Genomic DNA, 14,705 nt, shown 5'->3' on the forward strand with positions numbered 1-14,705 from the left:
GCCGGGTGGCCCTCGGGGAAGCCAGGCTGGCCGGGAGGGCCGCCTGCCCCTCGGGTGCCAGAGCGGGGGTGGCCGCCCCGCCGCTGGCTGCCCCGCCGCTGGCGGCTGCCCCCGCCGCGCGCTCGCTGGGGGGCGCCACGGCGCGGCTTGCCCCGCCGGTGCTTCGCGACGCGCTCGCTGGGGGGCGCCATAGCGCGGCGGGGCGGGGCGGGCCGTGGCGCTCTGGCAGCGGGGCCGGGCCGGGCGGGTGCCCCGGCGGCGCGGGGCGCGCCTCCCCGCCGGGCGGAGGCAGCTGCCGCAGCGGCGCGGGCACGGCGCAATCGGCAGGGGCGACCCCTCGGAGTCGGGGGGCTCCGGCGCGCACCATGAATCCCGCGGCTGCCTCCCGCCCCGCCGCCCGGCGGTCGGGCGCCCTGCCGCGGCCGCTGCTCTCGTCCGTGGTACGGGCGCTGCTGTGGCTCGGTCCCGTCTACCTGGCGGGGTACCTGGGGCTGAGTGGCAGCTGGGTGCTGCTGGGACTGGCGCTGTGGCTGTGCTGGGGACACAACCGGCGGTGGAAGCGCGACCGGCTGGCTGCCGCCTTCGCGCTGCTGGAAGACGAGCGGGAGGCGGTGTGCCGGGGCCTGGCCGCCCGGCACCTGCCGGCTTGGGTGAGTGAGGACCGGGGAGCAGAGGTGCGCTGCGCCCTCCGCTCTGCCGCGCATCCCCGCAGCAGCGGCGGGAGCCCCTGGGAGCGGGGACGTTGCGGGCTCCCGGCGGCGGCGGGCGTGCGTGGCTGGGGAGCGCCCGGCGGTGCGGCGGGAGCGGTAGAGAGCGATGTGTTCCATAGTGAGTAGCTGAAGGGAGGAAAAAAAATAGAGCTGGCAGCGATGCCTTGGACCGAGCAGTAACGTCTCTGATTTTGAAGTCTTGCTCAGTAAAGTGAGTACTAAACTGGAAGTTGTTTTAGTCCAGGAAATGTGTATGTTGCTGTAAGTGTGCTTGTAAAATAGACTGCTGTATCCCCGGAGAAATCTTCTTTCAAATATGTGCTGTTGCATTGCAGGTATTTTGGTGTAGAGGATACTTATTTTAGACCTTCTCATCTAGAAAGTTTTCTCCCCTTCTTTTCAGTGTCATTTGAAGAAAAAAAAAAAATCTATAAACATAATATTCTCTGCCTGCTAAAACCCAAATATTTAACTTTAAAGAGCCATTTCTTGATGGTATGGAAAGTCAGCCCCAGTTTGTTCTTCACATTTGTTCCTAGCCACTCTAGGTTTTAAAGTGAAGAAACTTGAAAAATCTAACAGCACATTTTATTCTATGTCTCTGGTTATTTGTTGGGTAGCCTTGGTTGGCTAATGGAAAAGGATGATGAGGGTTTTTTCTTCATCGTCATTTGCTTAGCATTTAAAAACATGTCAGGGACTGGTAGGGAAATGCTTTTCGTGTAAGAAAGAGAATATCAAAGAGCTCCTTACGAAAGGAGTGTTGCATGGAGACGTTTATAGTCAGCAAACTGTTTTATATAGCCTACAGCACTTGGCTCTCCTTAATACTGTGGGAAACGAAGGCAGTCAGCGCTTCTGAGAAGTGAGGCCAGGGTCTCCTAGCAGAGCTGGTGCAGCTCCCCGCACATGTTCCCTCCCACCGGGCGCAGAATGAAGTTTCTGCTTGTTTGTATTGACAGAGCATTTAAAACAACTCAGAGCATTAATGAGTGTGGTGGTGTCAGCTCTTGCCCTGATGCTGTGAGAATAGTGTTGTGCTTTATCCTCAAGTGCCCTGAATCTTGGTAACGAGAAATTGAGTCTCTTGGTCATCATTGAAAAATCAGAATCACCCCCCCAACACACACGCACGCACACACACACACACAATCTCAAAAGTTCTTAGGCTTTGTTGTTGAAAGTGTCAGGCTTCATTAGCGCATGGGCAGGCGGTCAATGGAAGGGATTATTGATTGCCCTGTGCTCGGCACTCACAAGGCTGCACTGAGATCGCTGTCCCCCCCCAAGCACAGGAGAGGTTTTGGCAAACGGGGAGACTTCAGCAGAGCCTAGCGAGATGGTCAGGGGCTGGTGTGTGAGGAGAGGCTGATGGAGCTGGGGCTGTTCAGCCTCCTTCAGGAGAAGGGAAGGCTTAAGGGGGATCTCACCGCTGTCTTCCACTGCCTAGCACGTGCTCACAGAGAAGGTGGAGCCAGACTTTCTCCAGAGGCCTCACTCCTGACTTGTGAATTCTTGGAGCTGGCTACTGGAAGGCAAGATGTAGGACCTAAGGATAAAGCAGCTGCACCATGTGCTTTTAGGTTTAGCTTTTATCCCTATTGCTACTTCTCCTCCTTTCCTTTTCTGTGTTGGTAACTTTTGTTCTTCATCAGTTGGTGTTTGCTTCCACACCATACTTGATGTTTTTTTAACTCCTCAGTGTTAGTTTTCCTTCTGTCCCCTGTGATTTGATCTTCTCCCTTGTGCCAGTCTTGGAGGCTGATTCTCACCTGCTGTCTATTCAGTTTATTCTCTGTGGTGTCATCATTTTATCTTTCATTTTTGCCTTTCAGTGTTCATGAGCCTTCAGTTGAAACAGCTCTAAAAATGTCCCTTGCGTTCTTCTCTCCTGACGTGCAGAGGTGGGAGTAGGAATACAATTCAGGCTAGGGGGAGCATGGGTTGGATTTGCAGTGTTGTAATCCTGGGAAAGGTGCTGGAGGCATGAAGCAATGGCAGTGTCTTAGGGGATTGGTAAATAGTTCTCTCTTCGTGTGCCCTGTAGTAAAATGAGGAGGATCTGTCCAGTGAAGAGTTAAGACCAATCATTGGTTGCACTAGTTGGTTAAAAAATGCTCTCCCTAAGAGCACTCTAGTGGCTCCTTCAAATGTGGCTTGGGCTCCCCTTGATCCTGGTATCAGTTGTTAGGAGATGCATTTGTATTGCAGCCTTTCCTTCAGGGGGGACGCTGGGAGGGTTTCCCTCATCTACTTAACCATCTGTTTCAGGGAATTTGCAGGGTTATTTTGCAGCACCAGTTTCTTGGCTGAAACCAGCCAGTGAGTTTGGTATAGAGGCATTCTTGTGCCAGACAGCTTATGTGGGCAGGCTCTGCTTCCTTAGGAAACCGGGCTGGAAATCTGCTCGTGTCAAGTAGAGTCAGATCTGTGTCTTGGAGAGGTGAGACTTTCTGACTTCAGCCTGTGCAGCCTTTAGCCTGACTTTTGCAAAACCAGTCAGTGCCTGGAGCAGAGGTCGCCGGGCTTCCACCTTCGTTCTGGCTCCTGGGGGTGGTGGTGACTTCTCCATGTTGCTTTTGCAGCTGTTAGCAGGTTGCGGATGAGAACATCCAAGTATGCTGGGTTTCTTCCTGGTGTTAAATTCCTTTTAGCAGGAGAAATTGATATTACTGGGTACAGAATAGTCCTTTTAAAACTTTGCCTGTTAATTCCTTTTTTGTGCAAAAGGTTGTTTAGACTTTTTTTTGCCTTAGCACAGGGAGCTAAAAAACATGTCCCTTAAAAAAAAAAAAAACACAAAAACAAAACACCAAAAAAACCCAACAAAACCCCAAACAAAAAAACCCTGATGGATACATTCCTGTGTTGTATTTGAGCAGAATGGCACTGTTGTGTCAGACATGGGTTTTGCTATTGCTATGATCGCTGCTGTGGCCTGCTCCAGGGCAAGGTGGAGCCATGCAGAAACCTATACATTTTCTTTACTTGCTAGTAATTGGCCCTTACCTAGTGTTTTTGATCTTCAAAGCTCTTTTCAAATGCTAAGTAATTTTTGCAGCATTCCTAAAATACTGGCAAGAAGTATGCCTGCTTTTGTAGATGGGGAAAACTGATTTTGATAGTGTGACTTGCCCAAGGCCACAGGATTAAGTCTTATTCTGGGATAGTGTTAACTTCGGCAGCTCTTGGTGGCTGGTTCTGGGTTTAGTAGGAAGTCTTTTGGGCTTCTCTTACCTGTTCTGTCCTGATGACAAACTCGAGGACAAGACCTTTCTGCCAGGGCTCTCACTAGTAACAAGGGTCAGAAATGAGGCTGAAGTGCAGAGCACGTTTATAAGAAGTATGGAACTGCAGATGTTTTTCTTCCAAGAAGTAAGTTGTTGGAGTAAGCTGTTGGGTCAAGAAGAGAGCTTGGTGGTGTCATTGGGCTGAACTAGAGCAGAACTCATCTTCTGCTAGTGGGACATGCACGTTATGGGAATACTCTGTGGGTAGAAAAAGCTTTGCTCAGAGCTTATGTCTTACTAGTCAGCGGATAATCTAGATGCAACACTTGGATGCCAAGCTCTGATTCTTCTGCAGAACTGCTCATTGAATTCGTTCCATTGAGTGCAGCTCACCTTTGGTATTGGGAACCCGCTGAAATTTGGTGGCCTTCCATAATGGGCAGAGACATGTAGTCAGCCAATGTCTGTGGTGTTTGCCTTTGTGAGAGCTCTGTTGTATTAGCCGAGGAGCTCCTGGTGGTCTTTGGTACCTTTGAGCTACAGCAGGGCTACTTCTTCTGTCTGTCAAAGGAAGCTGAGGCACAGAGTGCCTGGGTAGGAGCTGCGTTGCCGACACGTGAATGAGGGGGTGTCAAGCGGGATGGAAATGTACCACAAACAGCTGCTAATCCTATCACAGCAATCTGAGGTGTGACACAGTGATACGTGATTCATTGCATTGCTTTTGGAGTTTGCCCTGGGCTGTCTGGTTTGGGTGTCTGTGGTTCAAACAGTTAAATTCGATTTTGCTTTTTCTTAAGGTGGGTCTAGCTGCCACCTCCTTCTCACAGTTTTTGCCTGTTTCCTGATGCTCCTGTGTGCTGTTCCAGCTCTCCTTGGCCACCAGCTTGCTTCTTGGACACCTCTTGCAGTTGCACCTCTAGCAGCTTTGGCTCTAGTGAATAATCCCAGCCAACTTTAGTGGTTTATATTGTGCTACATTTCTCCCCTTAACATTGGTGGATCTCACACGTGGGCTGTGACTTTCCCATTGGGATGTGGTGCCTAACTGTTGCCCTGAGTCCTGGTCTGTCCTTCCTTTTGGGTCACATCCCTCTCCTAGCTGTAAGGTCTTTTTGAAGGACAGCTCACCATGCTACTTCCACCCCTGCTCTACCCTGCCTGTGACTGATCCAGGGCTGTGGCACAAATGCCGCAGGACATTGGTGCTTGGCAGTTGTGTTGGAGCTGGGAACCAGCTGCCTTCAGGCTACCCAGGATTTATGTGTCCTGGCAGAGAACCTTTTAGTGAAAGATGAAAGGCTGGCAGGTGAAGTGGAGGTCCCCTGATTCACATAATCCGCCTTACTGTAAAATGTCAGCAGTGGTTTATCAGTATTGATTGTCCCTTCTGGTGCTGTGTTCTCACTTTACCATGCAAATGAGCTGGGTAGGCTGACATTTCAGTGAACTTGCATCGTCTTATTTAATGGAGAAGTTGCTATTTAGAGCATCAAAAGAAATTGCTTATAAAGAATATGGTAATATCACTTTGATTTTTTTAATGTAATAATTGGAAATAATTTGAAACATTATTTGAGCAAGGGAAATGGGCTCTGAAATCATACATGAAGCTGGAATAAAAGGCAAGCTGCTGTCCGTTCTGTCAGAACATCTCTGAGCACCTCTCTGAAAGCTGCTGTATTAAACAGCAAGCCTTTGACTGAAGAGTGTAATTCACAGCTCCTGTATAAGGAGATAATGTATTAATGTGTGATTGTAATAAGGTAATTGTGGCTCTTCGCTCAGCAGCTTCTTCGTGAGATCTGAGAGATCAGTTAGTTACTTTAGAGTGGCCTCGTATCTGACTGTCCTGATGGTGATTAAACAAGTAATCACTTCAGGGAACTGGAGGGATTTTGTAGTGGACACATACACTTCGTGTTGGCATTTGATGTGTCCAACTTGAAAACATGATGCATGAGTGACTACTTCATTTTAATTTGTCCTTAGCATCTTAAAAAACTCTGAGAGATGAAAACACTGGACTGTTACACGTGATAGTGCATGCTAATAGGCTTGAACTCTTACAGTGCTTCTTTTCCCTGAAGCCATTGGCACGATGTTCGTATTAGTGGAGAAATGCTGCCGCAACCGATAAATTGAGTTTCCCAAGCAGGTTTTTGTTTTCCAAAGTGCGGTGTCCTGGTTGAGGTGAGCCAGTACAGGAAATAGGTCCTTCACAGCTTGTGATCTTGAAGAGAAGCAGGTTCTCGTGGCTTCCCAAGGCATGACCAAGAGAAGGATGAGAAATCTAATGCTGCTTTACATCACGAACAGGATATGACACTTGCTTTAATCATATAAATATGCCCAGAGGCATACTGGTACAACAGTGCACGTGTGTTCTTTTGCCTTTTACTATTTTTTACTATTTTATTTGCCTTTGACAATTTTTCAAGGAGGTAGGGAATTATAAAGGGTGTATGTATGAGGGCAGAGGGATCTCAATTTATTCTAAAACTTGTTTCCGTCGTTTCTTTTGCATATGTTGCAGTATGCTGAAACAGATGGCATGTGGCACTCACTTTATTTTTCTTTGCATCCAGGTTCACTTCCCTGATGTTGAACGAGTGGAGTGGCTGAACAAGGTGAGGAGCTCTGAACTCCAGTTTGTGAGGCCATCTGCTCTGACCTGCATCACAGCACAAATTCTGTGGGCCGAGTCTGAGAAAATTATCAAGTCACTACAATAGGGCTCAATCATGTCAGTGTCTGTACTTAAGTCTTGGAGCCACTTAAGTATAGAGTTGCCACTGAGGTTTTGGTGAGAGCCAAATGTGTGCCTGGTTGATACAGGTTTGATGAATTTGACCACAACACTTCATTCTGAGATTAAAATAAAAAAGCGAGTGTGTGTGTATGCGTGTATATATATAGATGTATATATATGTGTATGTGTATATACATATGTGTGTATGTATGTATTATTATTATTTTAGCAAAAGTAGTGGCATCTCCTCTTACCAGAGAGGTTCCTGGAGAGCTCTGAGGCAGGTGCTCCCATCAGCAGGTGTAGACAAGCTCTCACTGGGACTGGACTCTGTAATTCAAAGCAAAACAGCTGAACTTGCAAATTAGCATCCAGTAACTATCCTGTTTTTCTTTTTAGCAAACTTTCTTTTTGATGTAAAAGCTCATCTCACTCCTCTCTAAATAAACCTAACTCCAGGGAACTTTGTGACACTTTACAGTAATTAGGGACTATGTGCTTTAGAGACTTTAACCCTGGGCTTTGCTGGCTCAGCCCCTGTGCTTAGAAGCAGTCAATAGACTCTTATGGTGCTGAAAACTCAGCCTTCAGTTCCTCAGACAAATTCCTTTTCTGAGGAACTGAGATGGATCCTTCCATAAGGATGACTTAAGAGCACAAGTGTGACTTGGTATTTTAAAAGGACAGGCATTAATAGCCAGACAATAATACACGTTCTGTAACGTGTGTGTCTGTTTCTCAACAAAAGGTATTTATACAAAGAATCTTCTGTGTGTTTCCGCTTTTGCTGTTCTTTAGGTCCTTGTCCAGGCTTGGCCATACTTTGGGACAATCATGGAAAAAACATTTAAAGAAGTTCTTGAACCAAAAATCAGAGCAAAGAATGTACATTTGAAAACATGCACCTTTACCAAGATCCACTTTGGCGAGAAGGTAGTGTGAATCCTTTGCAACACTTCAGTTCAGTCTTTTCTGAAAACTTCAGATGCAAGGGGAGTCTGATGTTCAGCTCTTTAATAACTCTGAGTCTTTAACAAAATGGTATTGGTACAACACTGCTGCCTCCTTTGTTGCCTCCTCATGTTGACTTGAGCATGAAGGAAAGATCATATAGGAGAGACACACATCCCTTTCCACCGGCTGTCAGTAGCATGGGACTGGAGATAGAAAAAGGGGCATGTATCCACATTTCTTTTTGTTATACCCTTGTGACAGGAGTTTTCAGTGCTTCCTAAGGCTTGCAGCATGGGCTACTTGCAACCAGCCCTGTATTTGAGGACTGCCAAGGCTGTTCACACTACCTCTTTAAGGGAAAAACTTGTGTGGTTTACTCGTACTTTACATGCAGTTGTGCAAAGTCTTTAATGAATGCTTCTGTACTCGATGGAATTGAGTAGGACTTTTCACTTGGGCTTGACTTGAAAGATATTAACTATGTCGTATCTTGTTTGTCTTTATTTCAGTGCCCTAGAATCAATGGAATAAAAGCCTACACCAAAGAAATCGATAGGAGACAAGTTATCCTAGACCTGCAGATATGGTAACATTGCATCATTGATTAGATGGTTCTTAACTCACTGCCCATTTGACACCTGTGTGTGAGTTGTCACGCTGGACTGGACATGTGGTCCACTAAGATCAGCATGAAGTGGAGAGGTCCTTCTCTTACATCAACCTAGAATGATATGAGATAATCTGTCGCCCAGCTTGATGTCCTCAGTACGTACAGAAGTGAGATGTCATCAGCCTTTAAGTCAGAAAGCAGTGTCACCTACACAGGTCTAGGTGTTACCGACTCTGGCCCATCACTGCTGCCATGGGTATAAGAATGTGTCCCTTGGCTTTGCCATTCATGGCAGTAAGAACCCAAATTTTGGAACGGTATTTCCTGTTCTGACAGCTCTCAGGCATGGAGGTGCTTTGTCTGACTTGCCCCGCTATGGTTCCTCTTCAGTCCAACCTCTCCAGTTCTTCCAGAACTACTTGCGCTATTTATTTTTTAATTCCTTCCCCTAGATTAATCCTCTTGTTTTACTCACCATTTGTTCCATGTGCCACCCAACATATTTGCTTTTTTTGATTACAGCTGTTCTCTGAGCAGAAAACTGCCTCTAGCTCTGTTAACAACAACAACAAAATTAGATAAAACATTTGATACCTCCCAGGCTGTTTTGAATGAGCTTGTGTGTTTTGTTAACATCAGAGCCACTGCAGAGTTAAACTCTCTCCTGGTTTAGCCTGGAGAATGGAATTACTGGGGGAAATACCACTTGCATGCTGCTGTAGCTCTGTATGTTTAGTGGGTGATTGAGCTACCTAATTTATATGGCTTTTCTTCATGGTAGTGCCAGGAAAAAGCGGTGTGAAATTACGGAGCATCTTGGCCACAGCACAGAGTTGCTCAGAACTGTGCCTGCTGCTTAATGTGGCAATGGCATGGCAGCATCCCCAGCCCTGGCAGAGCACCATCACTCCCTGCAAAATGACATGCTTGATTTTCAGCTGGAACATGCTGTGCTTCAGTGCTGTCAGTGAAGTGCTCTTTGTAATAGCCAGACCAGTTTTAGGGCCTTTGGCAAATCATTCGTGCTTTCCACATTGAGATCGAGGGATTTGATGCCTTTAAGGCTCTGCAGGAGGTTGCTGCTGTTCTTTGTTAAACTACTTCTCCAGGCTGCTTCTCCCACATATGCATTTTCAGGGCAGACGTATTCCCCCACCTCCTCATTCCTGTCCCTCTGGCAGACCCATCAGCATCTCCAAGCTGGCCAAACACTTCTGTTCCTCATCCTGATGATAACTTAACCTGAACTGTCATCTGATAACCCAAGTATTTTCTGTGTTCACACAGGACTGTTCAGACTACCTTGTCTCTCTGATGGCGGTCTCTTCTCCTGGGCTGTGTTAAGGACCTAGCTTCTTTTATGTTAATACATTAACATCAGTTTCTGCAATTAAGCTGGGTGTTGTGCATTGTACAGAGTCCGCAAGAGGTAGCGTATTACTTCCAGGGATGGGGAGAAGCAAATCTATGAGCAGTGGTGTTATTTACCTGCCTTTTCTGGGTTGCCAAAGGAACATGGTTTTTTTTTTTTCCTTTAGTTAAAGAAATGGGCAATCTCCACTTTTTGGAGCGAGGCAAACCCCCATTACAAAATAGGCTCTCCTAGCTACATGAATAGCAGTGAGCGTCTGCACTAGTGCAGCTGGTGTCGGGAGAAGAGCTGCTTAGAGGGAACGGACTTGAGCTGCCCCGATGTGAGGCTGCTGCCCTTTGCACTACCTCTCGGTCGCTGCATGCTGGTGAGGTTTAAATGGCTGGATCTGCCCACAGAGCTGCGTCCTGGCATCACAGCTCTGGAGAGGAAAGCGATGTGCTGTGGGCGCCAGTGTTTTTTTTGCAATGCTGAGACCACAGTGACTGACTTCCCTTTCTTGGGTTAGGTTTCAGAGAAGCGTAGCTATGTTGCAGTGGACATTAAAAGATTAACGTGTCTGCATGTTATAAACATGACTCCTTTGCCTTGGTGCTTGGTAGCTGTAATTTTGTGGGAGTTCCCTTGTTGGTAAACCCACGTGAGCGTGGCCTGTTGGCTGGCTCACTGCTGCATGCGGCGCTGACTAGGACGGCTGCAGCAGGGACGGCGGAGCAGGCGCTTCACGCAGGGTGCTGTTATTCCGGTGGACAGCACTCCCGCCTTGGCAGCACCTCTGCCCCGCTCCAGTGCTGAGTTACCCGTTGTGTTAGGCAGTGTCTGGCATCCAGAAATCTCAGCATGCTCTGTAAATGCTTCTTGCTTTCAGTCTCACAGCAGTACAGGAGGAGGGATTTTTTCCTCCAGTTTTATCAAGGAGGTAACTGTCTCTGAAGCCCAGAGTCTTTGACTTGGCCAGGGAAAAACACAGGAAAAGGGCAGGAGTAGAAAAAACCATTCCCTCTTAGCCTTCCTTTGTGGTCTGTATGGAATCATTTGTGCAGTTTTAATAGCCACTCGTAGACATATGGTCCATCAAGTGTTTTGTTTAATCTGTGCTCCTCATCTCCATAACATGATTCGGTGCTGAATGCTGTGGTTCAGGTCTGTGCCGTGTGAAGAAGAGCTTCCTTTCCTCTGCATTAAATTTGTGATGTGATATCACAAATTGCATCCTTTGCTTGGGAACTGTGAAAAATAGCACTTAAAGGTCCCTTACTTGTATGGGCCATACCTGTCAGCAGAGCCAGTGATGCAGTAGATCTGGTATTGCATGGAGTTACCAAAAGGAACTTGAGAAGCTGCTTTAATTAAATCTGTTAACAACAGCTTACATGTCCGTAGCATCAGAGCGTTGGGAATGGTTATGTAGAGCACTGTCTCATTACAGTCTTGACTGTCCCACGTGAAAGGACTATACTTGAGTTTTTGGCAGGAAAACCAAGGCTCAGAGGTGATTCCTTGTGAGGCACAGAGACCTTTTGGCAAAGGCAAGGAAGGAGGCTATAAGTCGTCTTTCAATATCTTTTGCTCGGTCCCTGAGATGATGCACCCAATTGGTGTAAATTAAGTTGTGTAAATTTTGTCACAGCTTATAGGACTGAACAGAAATGTTGAGATAATCACTGCTTACCTTCTGAACAGACAAAGTTTGTCAAATTTCTGTCTGAAGGTCCTGGTGTCTGCATTCTGTTCATGTATCTGCTTTCCAGTGCAAATATACCTGATCTACAGCTTTCACATGGCACACAAGAAAGTATCAGGGTTCTTGCAGTGGCTAAATGAAATATGAGATCCACAACATACTGAGATTTGAAATCCCCAAATCTGAAATATGAGATCCAAGCTGGAAATAAACTGGCAATACTCTGGGATCTCCAAACAATTTGCCCTAGATCTAAATCACGAATCTGTCCCCTGAGCATAGGGAGCTGGCAGTTGCATTCTCCAAATGAATTAATGTCAAAGCATTCCAGAAATGTTCTCCAAAACTGCATTTTTCAAAATGGGAACTTTTCAAGTGTAGCCACTTGACCTCCTACAGCTGCTTTCCTTCCCACTAATTCTGTGATTGTCTGGGCTGCTGTGTAGCCATGTAATAATTGGCTATAATCATCAGAGTTTCAAAGTATTTGAAGGCACTATTACCTCCCAGATGAGTATCGTGCAATCCAGTTGCTTTCTATTAATCTGATTTAGTACTCATAATCATTTTTCATTGGAAATGTTTTGAATTTTCATTTCTGTGCTCTTCTGTGGCATTTACAGTATGTGAGATGTCATAGAAGAATAGTGTAATAATTAATATGTATAAAAAAAATGTACACATTGCAATTTACTCTTAAAAGACAATCTCTGGACTTCCTAACTGGCAAGTTTTCAAATCTGGAAAGACAGTCTCTGTCATCTCGTGCAGAATTGGAGGAAGTAGTCAAAAGACGTGTGCAACAATTCTTTGAGTTTTGGTGGAGTTTGGGTTAACTACGTTTGCAGGATCTTACAAGAAGCTAAAAGCATTTTGGAAACTTGTCAGTGTCGAGCAGGAAAGGAATGCTTGCCCTCAGGAGCCTGACTTGATCGGCAAAGGGGAAAGGCAGAGGTGGTCTGGTTTTTGTCATACCCTGTGGTACTTGGTTACGTTTTCTTGTCTCCCTTATTTGTCTAATACTGCTTGTGCATTTAACCAAGTCCGAAGTCAGGCAGATGAAGCAGTAGTCTGCTTTACAAAGCACTTGAGAAGGCTGGACCAAAGGGGGCTTTTAGCATGCAGGCCAGTGAGAAGATGGGGCCCACGAGGAGTTACTTTACAGGGGGAGAATTACACGTGCCTTTTCTAAAGGGATACGTAGACATCCAGGTAGTCAAACTTGTCAGTTTGTGCTCTTGTAGCATCCCTGCCCTCGGCCAATGGATTGCCATTGTATCATAAACACCAGGCCCAGCTTTTCCACCCAAGTACAGAAGAGATACAGGTACATGCACGTGTACAAGCTTCTCCAGTTCTCATCCATGGCACAGGCATGCTTATCTGCCTCCCCTTGTGCAATAGGTGGTTTAGGAGAGAAACGGGTGGTTCTTCCACCCTTCGCGGGTGGGTAAAGCATGGTCCTGTGGATAGCGGCGGAGTGGCAAAGGAAGCCCTACACGCTGGGCTAGGGGAGGACAGCAGAGAGCACAGCAAGGTTACGCTGAGCAGAGGGGACAGACAAAAGCACGAGCTGCTGGGACTGGAAATGAGGAGTAAAACTAATAAACAAAGAGTGCATCCTTCCTACCAAGCACCCTGGCATGGGGGTGATGCCTATATGAAGCAGACTTAAGGATAATTAAAGGCTCAGGCTCTGATAAAAGGGGTAAAGACTTCTCTGACATCTAGACTCTAAAACATGATTGCATGTATTGAAGTATTACTAGAGAAACGAGACATCTGGAACTGGGTGGAAAGAGTTTTTGACTGTGTGGAAAGGTGTAAAGGTTGTAAATTGTAACACCACAACTATTATTTGTTGTGTTGGACACTGGCAACAGCTGAATTAAATCCTCTTGGATTAATTACTGCAAATTGAGGAACTAATTTTGGCTTCTCATTTAGACTTTTATTGTGACAAAGCTCTATTAGCACCCAGTGTAATGAGCTGTAAGATAATGTCAAAATTGTAGAAATTAATAAACATAAGAATAAGTTTGTGTAATTATGTGACTAGCTTATAAGGAAGATTGTGTTAATTTTGGCATGGCCTGTGAGGTTGGTTATTTAAGAAATGAGAATGCTCTGACATTAAAGGCTTTAATTTGTGTGTTACGAGGTTTTTAAATTCTCTTAAGTGACTATCTGTAAACAAATATTCAAGAACTTTGCTTGCAAAAATGGAGACAAATTCACAGGGTTTTTCTTGGCAGGTTTTTCTTGGGTGGAAGGAATCTGCAAAATAAAGTGTGAATTAGTGGCGACTGCAGCCCTATTTGTCCATATACATGTGGTCAGAGCAAAAATCTTGTCCTTTCTTTGATTATGGGGTAAAATTATGTATGCAGGCGGCAAGCACAGCACATTCACTGTGCTGCGGTACCTTTATACCCTGCTTTACCTGCAGGGTGTTTGTGTGTCTGCATCCAGAAAGAGCTATTTCTCAGAGGACTGAAAGGGAACTTGGTAGCTCCCTTCAATTGTTTTCTGCCAGAGGCATCAACAAATCTGCTAGGTTCTGCTCCCTGGGGAGTGGCTATTGGTTTCTGCATAAGGTGACGTTTGTTCTTTTATTAAAGTCTAAGGTGGTTTCCAAATTGCGGAAGTACCGCACTTGGCATTTGTTTTATTTAAAGCCTGATGTTCTCCATGGCAACTGACCAAAATCTGATCTAAGTTGTTGTCTTTTAATTCAGCCTCAAGGAAACCAGGTTATATTTAGTGATGAATTTGTCCTTCAAGTGGGCTTTTGGGTTGTGGGCAAGGTGAGAATTCCATATGTAATGGCAGGATGGCTCTGCATCAGCTTGGGAGCTGGGTCACCAGGTTGTCAGGTGGGATCAGGCCTTTGCAGAGAAGGGAGCAAGAGGGTAACTGCTGTGACTTTGAATTTTGAATGAGCCTGTTGATCCCCTCCTTGGAGCAAGCTTGCCTCAGCCATCTGCCAGTCTTAAGAATGGAAAAGGAACCTTGAAATAGAGATGTTGCTTTGACATTTTGCAGGTAGATCAATATCCCAGCTGACTGCAGGCTTTCTCTTGTGAAGATCTGACCTTTGTTCCATGTGCTGAACTTTCCCTTTTCGGTTGCTCAAAAAATCTCTCTCTGCCTGTGGGGTCATGTTGTCAATCATTAAACTAATTTCATTTATACTCTGTACAGCCCAAAATTTCTTATTGGACTACTGCAAACTGTGGAATAACGTGAGAATTTTCTTTCAGTTACATAGGGGACTGTGAGATTCACATGGACATATCGAAGTTTAATCTTGGAGTGAAAGGTGTACAGGTGCGTGCAGCGCTAACGTTGTCTGTTCAAGGCTGTGTGTGGCAGGAGGTAGCATGTCCCAAT

The 14,705-nt window shown here is 46.0% G+C and overlaps 1 protein-coding gene across 2 annotated transcripts in view; it reads left to right on the forward strand.

Moving 5' to 3' along the window:
• The first annotated feature begins 263 nt into the window (after positions 1–263).
• The window catches only part of ESYT3 (extended synaptotagmin 3), a 34,118-nt gene continuing 19,676 nt past the window's right edge, over positions 264–14,705 (forward strand). For both annotated transcript variants that reach the window (XM_075152818.1, XM_075152819.1), the window contains exons 1-5: positions 264–650; positions 6,529–6,570; positions 7,491–7,625; positions 8,156–8,232; positions 14,576–14,642. In XM_075152818.1, coding sequence (XP_075008919.1) covers positions 366–650; positions 6,529–6,570; positions 7,491–7,625; positions 8,156–8,232; positions 14,576–14,642 — 606 coding nt within the window. In that variant the 5' untranslated portion in view covers positions 264–365. The remainder of the gene's footprint in view (positions 651–6,528; positions 6,571–7,490; positions 7,626–8,155; positions 8,233–14,575; positions 14,643–14,705) is intronic.

This window comes from Calonectris borealis, chromosome 6 (genome assembly GCF_964195595.1).
Source record: "Calonectris borealis chromosome 6, bCalBor7.hap1.2, whole genome shotgun sequence".
Lineage (NCBI taxonomy): Eukaryota > Metazoa > Chordata > Aves > Procellariiformes > Procellariidae > Calonectris > Calonectris borealis.